Source organism: Portunus trituberculatus, chromosome 33 (assembly GCF_017591435.1).
Source record: "Portunus trituberculatus isolate SZX2019 chromosome 33, ASM1759143v1, whole genome shotgun sequence".
Lineage (NCBI taxonomy): Eukaryota > Metazoa > Arthropoda > Malacostraca > Decapoda > Portunidae > Portunus > Portunus trituberculatus.
Genome location: NC_059287.1, coordinates 9,457,696 through 9,465,195, shown reverse-complemented (window position 1 = coordinate 9,465,195; position 7,500 = coordinate 9,457,696). Strand labels below are relative to the sequence as shown.

At 38.7% G+C, this 7,500-nt stretch overlaps 1 protein-coding gene across 5 annotated transcripts in view; it reads left to right on the top strand.

The window, feature by feature from the left end:
• The window catches only part of LOC123512401 (aminopeptidase NAALADL1-like), a 25,972-nt gene that overhangs the window by 9,887 nt on the left and 8,585 nt on the right, over positions 1-7,500 (top strand). For all 5 annotated transcript variants that reach the window (XM_045268785.1, XM_045268788.1, XM_045268789.1 and 2 more), the window contains exons 9-13: positions 702-894; positions 1,906-2,119; positions 3,189-3,289; positions 5,607-5,700; positions 6,651-6,812. In XM_045268785.1, coding sequence (XP_045124720.1) covers positions 702-894; positions 1,906-2,119; positions 3,189-3,289; positions 5,607-5,700; positions 6,651-6,812 — 764 coding nt within the window. The remainder of the gene's footprint in view (positions 1-701; positions 895-1,905; positions 2,120-3,188; positions 3,290-5,606; positions 5,701-6,650; positions 6,813-7,500) is intronic.

The following is a 7,500-nucleotide window of genomic DNA, read 5'->3' as shown; positions in this document are numbered from 1 at the left end:
CTTCGCTACACAAGCCTTTCTTCTTCCTCTCACCCCTATTCGGTCCACCTCTCTAATGTAAGAGTTAACCAGTACTCTCAAACATTCATTTTTTCTCTGGCAAACTCTGGAATTACCTTCCTGTTTTTATATTTCCATTTTTCTATGACTTGAACACATTTAAGATGGATGTTCCAAGATCTTTATTCCATTCTTTTGGCTAACTCTCTCTCGGACCTACTTGGGAACGAGTATCTAAGTGAGTTTTTTTGTTTAGCCGTTTTTGTTGCCATTGGTCGAACTTACATAAAAATGAAAAAAAAAAAAAAAAACTAAGATCGTTAGATGTGATGCTACTTCATGATGGATTTATGTAATTTTTGTGTCTGTTTATATATTTGTTTGCCTGTATGTCTGTCTTTTCCTTCTATCTACTTATCTGTCTATCTATATATCAGTCTTCCTATACATCTGTCTACTTACTTATTTATCCATATATCAATTTAGTATGTAAGTGGATTACTGGCCAAGAGTAAGAAAAACAAAAAAGCAAATAAAACCCACATAGGTACCAATCACTGAAGAAAAAAAAAATGAATACACAAAATAAGACGTATCATAAAAATCCTAGTCAGAGGAAAGCTGGGAAATACAGAATCAGGCAGGGAATTCCAGAATATGTGAAGGAGATCCCAACCAAACCAGCCTTTCATTTGTAACAGAGTGGTGATGGTTGGCTGCCACTATGGGTCCTTGCAAGGTGGCCAGCACTCCGGCGCGGGTTTGGGAGCCTTACTGGCCTTGAGTGACGCCCTTGCCAAGAGTTACCTGCCGCGCGGGACTCAAAGGAAGGTGGTCTTTTCCGCTTGGGCTGCGGGAGAAGATGGCTGGGTCGGCTCCACTGAATTCACGCAGGTTTGTATAGTGCTGGTCTTGGTGGTGGTGGTGGTGGTATGTGTGTGTGTGTGTGTAGTATTGAATGTTGGAGTTTTCTGTATGTTTGTTTATGTTTAACTGTGTGTGTGTGTGTATTTCACTGTTTGATCTGCTGCAGTCTCTGACGAGACAGCCAGACGTTACCCTACGGAACAAGCTCAGCACTCATTATTTCCGATCTTCGGATAGACCTGTGACCAGGCACACACCACACACCGGGACAACAAGGTCACAACTCCTCGATTTACATGCCGTACCTACTCACTGCTAGGTGAACAGGGGCTACACGTGAAAGGAGACACACCCAAATATCTCCATCCGGCCGGGGAATCGAATCCCGGTCCTCTGGCTTGTGAAGCCAGCGCTCTAACCACTGAGCTACCGGGTGTGTGTGTGTGTGTGTGTGTGTGTGTGTGTGTGTGTGTGTGTTATGTTTGCATGTGTTTGCGTATTTTTCTTTGTTTATTTATATATATGTTTGTATGTATGCATGTACGTCTTTTTTTGCATCATAGAACTATCTCCTCTCTCTCTCTCTCTCTCTCTCTCTCTCTCTCTCTCTCTCTCTCTTTCTGCTTCACAAATACAACCTTGATGGATAAACTTGTTTTGCCTCGCCCCTCCACACTATATTTGAATCACACATCGAAAATCCATCGGTATCCAAATTTGTTTGCTCTTTTATGTCTATTTATTTTTTTTATTGATCTATTTACGTATTTACCATTTGATTGATCTATCTAGCTACATATCTATCTATCTACCATTCTATTCATCCATCTATCTATTTGTCTATCTATGTATCTAACTTACTAACTCAACAACAATCTAACGAATAAAATTATCGAACTAACAAACTAACAAACAAAATCATCCACTCACTTACTGCATATTTACCTACTTACCTATCTACCACACCAATTAACTACCTCCTTAACTAACAATCTTTTTCTCTATCTTTTTTTCATAACTCCTTCAATTGTTCCTCAGCTTCATCCGTGGTGGGTAGAATCGTCTCTCTTCGCCTATTTGGGGGTGGACTCCTTGCTGCAGGGGACGGGCGCCATGAGGGTGAGCGCGTCGCCAGCCCTGCGTGAGGCGATCAGGGAAGCAGCCGGTCAGGTGTGGTGGCCCGCAGGGAACAAAAAGAGAAGAATAGACGTGCGGGATGGCTGGCGACTTTCAGATCCTTTTGGAAGTAATGGTAAGGGTTTAGTTTGGCGATTTTCATGTTTTTTTTTTTTGTTTGATTTTGGTATGTAGTTTTTTTTTCTATTCTTTTGTTTCGTTTTTCTTTGTCTCTTTCGTCTTTTATTTCTCTTTATGTCTGGCGACTCTCAGATCCTTTTGGCAATAATGATAAGAGTTTAGTTTGGTGATTTTCCTGTTTTTTTTTTTTTTTTGCGTTTAGTTTAAAATATGTAATTTTTTCTATTCTTTTTGTTTTGTCTTTTATTTCTCTTTGTGTTTGGCGATTCTCAAATCCTTTTGGAAATAATGGTGGGTTTATTTTGTCGAATTTCCTGTTTTTTTTTTTTTTTCTTTGTGTGTGTGTGTGTGTGTGTGTGTGTGTGTGTGTGTGTGTGTGTGTGTGTGTGTGTGTGTGTGTGTGTGTGTTTAGTTTGGCATGGAGTTTTTTACATTTTTTTTGTCTCGTTCATATTTGTCAACCGGTTTTTGTTTCTCTTTTTGTCTGTTTTTTTCTGCCTCTCTTATTTCTTGTCTGCGTTTTGTTTGGTCTATTTTAGGTTTGCCTCTTGTCTCTATCTGGTCTGTCTTTCCTGTTTTTTTCTAGTCTGTCTATTTTGTCTGTGTATGTGTATCCTTCTACTTTCTCTTGTCATTTGTCTGTTTCAGTTTTTCAACATATATTTTTTTGTAATTTCTTTCTCTTTATATTACAGTAAGTTTTCTTGTCATCTCCCCACACATCATCTCCACACACACACACACACACACACACACACACACACACACACACACACACACACACAAAGTTAGTTAGTCTACTCATGCATACCTTACTTAACTTGCACTGCCATAGTATCACGATCTATGTAACACGCCTGAGTAGCAAACCATTTTTGTTATTATGTACCCAAGCATTTTTATTATTATGTACCCATTAACTGACAATTTATGAGTGTTTTGTATTAAGTTTATCAAAATTCATTATTCATTTAGTTCTAAGTAAGCTAAATCGTGTTCAATCATTAATTTCTCTCTCTCTCTCTCTCTCTCTCTCTCTCTCTCTCTCTCTCTCTCTCTCTCAGATATCTATTTTTACAATCTGGGGTCAGGTAACGATTTCGTCAGTTTTACTGCGCAGCGCGGGGTGCCCTCTGCTCACTTCGCCGCCGTGGGATCAAACTGGGTAAGAAGTGCATGACTGACGAGTGATGAAAGGGAGAGCAGGAAAGCATGAGTGAATGGAGAAAGGTATTGGAAGAGAATGAGTGGGATGGGACGAGGAGTAATGAAGAAAAAGAACGGGAATGGGAGGGATAAGCAAAATGAATGATGAATGAAGGAAAGGAAGGGATGATGGAGAGGTTGAGAAAATGAATGAAAAGAGAAGGGAGAAAAGGATAAAAAGAAAATGAAGATTGAAGACTAAAAAAAAGTGGAAGAAAGTAAAGGAAAAATAGGATATGAGAAAGAAAATCAATCATAAGATAGAAATTATAAGATAGATAGAGAAGGATGAAAATTGAAAAGAGACAGGAAGAATGAAGGAAAGGAAAAATGTTTGAGAGAAAAGCAATTATGAAGAAAATGAAAGGATGAAAAATGAGGGAATGAAGGAAGAAGAGGAGTGAAGGAAAGGATAAAGGTAGGATAAACAAAAACAAAATGAGTAAGAAAGAAAAGAAGTTAACAGAAAGATAAAGAATGAAAGAACGAAGGAATAAAAAAAAGAGGGAGGAGAAGGAATGATGGAAAGGAAAAGGGACGAAGATAAGTGAAAGAAGAATGGAAAAATGAAGTAAAAAAGGAAATTGAGTAGGAGATAAAATCAATTATGAGGAAGATAAAGGATGAAAGAATGAATAGGAGAAAAAAAATGAAGGAAATGAAGAATGGATGGAAAGAATGAAAGAAAGTAAAGAGTGGGGAAGGAAGGAGAAAGGGGTGTGAGAAGAAAAAAACAGCTGTGTTGAAGATAAATGATAACAGAATGAATGAATGGAAGGAAGAAGTGAATGAAGAAAAGAACGGATATAGGAAAGGAATGAAGGAAGGAAGGAATGCAGAAAAAAGATGAGTTATAAAAAAGGCAGCTGTGGTGAAAATAAATAATGAAAAGACAATGAATGGAAGGAAGGAGGAAAGAATGAATGAAAGAAAGGAGGGAGGAAAGACATGAAAGATAAAGAAATAAGCGAAAAAACCAGTTGTGATGAAGATAAAAGGATGAAATAATGAATTAATGGAAGGAAGAAAAGAAGGAATGAAAGGAAGGAAGGATGGAAGGAAAGGAAGCAAATATCGACATTCTGAGTGAGGATAAGATCAATATACACGAATATAGAAAGCCTCTCGACCTTCTCCCTTATGTCCTATCACTCCCTCTTTCTTCTCCCTCACCTCCTTTAATGTCCCCTCATCCCCTCATCTCACCTGCTCGTCCCTCACCTCACCTGTATATTCCTTCTCTCAATATTCTTCCTCTTTTCTCCTTATTTAATTTCCCTTGTTTTTCTTTCCTTAGCTAATTTTTGCCTCATCTCAGCTGACTGTGTGTTCCCTCATTTTGTTTCCTATTTTTTCCCTTTCTTTATACTTTTTTTTCTCCCACGTGAGTTTCCATTTCACTGGTTTATTTTTTCTTTTTTGGATGTTCCCTCACCTTACCTGGATTGCCACTCACTTCACCTGGAAATTCTCCTCCTCTCTAACTTTCTTTATACCTACTTTCTCATATGATTCTATTTATAACTTTCTTTTTCTCTCTCTCTCTCTCTCTCTCTCTCTCTCTCTCTCTCTCTCTCTCTCTCTCTCTTTAATTTATACCATGTGGGGTTTTCACGGGAGTTTATGGGCTAAAGGGGATACTTTTTTGGGGTACCTCCTATCTTAAAGCCCACCCGCTAGGAAACCGTTGCCCCGAGTGAGGAAGCCTAACCTGCACTCGGACCGTGGACAGGATTCGAACCCGTGCGCTTGGAGATCCCTCGGACCCCAAAGAACGCATGGTTTTACTGTACCACGGCGGCCTCTCTCTCTCTCTCTCTCTGTTTTTCTCACAAGTAAAATTCTACAGTACTGTTTTTTTACGAGTAGAATCTTTAAATACAGTTTTTCCTAAGAATAGAAACCTTGAGTACTATTTTTCTTACTAGTAGAAATTTTAAGCACTGTTTTTCTTACGAATAGAAACGTTAACCTTTTCAGTACCAGACGCGTTATTCTGGTTATCATTTGGCAATTTTATACATCTCCAAAAACGTATGTTAGGATTAGAATGATAAATCCTATGCACATTATTGTCTTGACCTCCATAGACCCTTCCTAATGGAAATAAAATAATCTAATCATACCTAAAAGTCAAGTTAAAAATACGTCTTAGTTCTGAAGGGGTTGAGTACTGTTTTCTTTGCGTATAGGACACTATACTGTTTTCACGAGTGGTGTGCTAATGAACAGTCGTCTACCTCTGTCTCTCCTCGTGGTGGCGTGTGGCGCTGTAGAAGAGAACCTACTCCCTCAGGCACTCCCAGTATGATGACTTCGACGCCTATACCCGCCTTTTGGACCCAACCATGGAGTGGACGCACATGATCAGTGAGTATTGGGGGTGGTGGTGTGTGAATAGAATAGAATAGAATATTTATTAGAATGCTCAGACTTTACAATAAAGTATGGAACACAGCTCCGTAGTAAACAAACAGTAAGAAGAAGAATAATAAGTGTGTGTGTGTGTGTGTGTGTGTGTGTGAGAGAGAGAGAGAGAGAGAGAGAGAGAGAGAGAGAGAGAGAGAGAGAGAGAGAGAGAGAGAGAGAGAGAGATGATTAAAAAACACGCACATGACAAATATGAAAAAAAAATACATGAATTATTATAAGTAACCATGTATTGAGAAGAAGAAGAAGAGGAAGAGGTGAAGGAGGAGGAGGAGAGTTTAGGTAGAAGAGCCATAAACTTCTAATTACGCCTCGTCTAAGCGATAAGAATGTCATAAAAAGTGTGATGCCAGAACACAGGACGCTCTATCTTTGTATCTTGCTTCAATCAACCCCTTACCTGCTGTGACCGCAAAGGCTTCTCAATCTTTTTATTATGATAGATTCTCAGTTTTTCATGACTACCAGGTTGTCTTTTTCCACCGCAGATTTTTTTTCATGACTTTCTCTCCTTTCTTATTGACGAGTTTCCTTTTTTTCTTTTACCACTTCATTTTTTTTTTTTTTTTTTTTGCCGATAACTTTCATTTCCCGTTAAAACTCCTCTTTCTCCCAACAGCATTTTTTCCCCTCTCAGTTTCCATTTTATTCGCGATAGGTTTCCTTTCTCCAACAACTTCCAAATTCATGGACAACTTAATTTCTCAAACCTTCCAAGATTTTCAAAACTTTTAAAATTCGCAGAAAAAAGAAACACTATTTTCAGTTGCTGTACATAAAAAAACTCCAACTTCTTGATAATTTCCAAATTTATCAAGAACTTCGAAACTGTTAAAACTCAATTCTTCCAAAAGGTTTCAAATTCCAATCATCTTTTTTCTCCCCCTCAGCGTCCCTGGTAGGAGCGACGCTGCTGGTGCTGAGCGAGAGTGAGGTTCCCCCCCTGGTGCTGAGTGAACTGAGTACGGAGCTGAACAATGGCTGGCAGGAGTTCCACAAGAGTCATTCCGCCTCCCTCGCCAATTCAGGGCACAACTTCACGGGCATCCTCGGTGAGTGTTTGAGTGTCTGGCAGTCTAAACAACATAAGAACATAAGGAAGCTGCAAAAAGTCATTAGGCCTGCAAGTGACACTACTAAATATCCCTGTCTATTTCCGCTTATCATCCCCCTCCATAAATTCGTCTCATGTTTTAAAACTCTCTAATGACTCAGCACTATCAACCTGATTTCTGAGTTCATTTCATTAATACACCATTTTTTTTTTTCTTTTGAGAACAGTACCTTCTTGAAGTAGGATTTTTTATATTCTAATTTGAGGTCATTATTTCTTGTTGTATCCTGATAACTGTACTGTTTTCTTTTCAAGTCTGTTGCTTTTTTTTGTCTTTTTCTTTTGATTGTTTTATATTCAGCTTCATTTTTCTTTTAAATCAAAGCTCTCAAATCAAATAAACTTTGTCTTAAACTACAAAGGAATTCTATTAGACTGTCTTGTTTTCAGTATTTTCATCTCGTTAAATCCTTCAGATTATACTAATTCCAACGATAACACTACGAGAATCAGTTACCTTCCCCAGTACACTTCTTCACCACCACAGTGTCTCAATCCATTCCTTCGCTCTTTTATCCTCCTTGATTCCTTACACGAGGAGACGAGCGGGCGAGAACACTTTCATTATATCGATTTTCATTAGAGCCTCACTGCCTGCCTGCCTGCCTGCCTGCCTCCTGGGATAC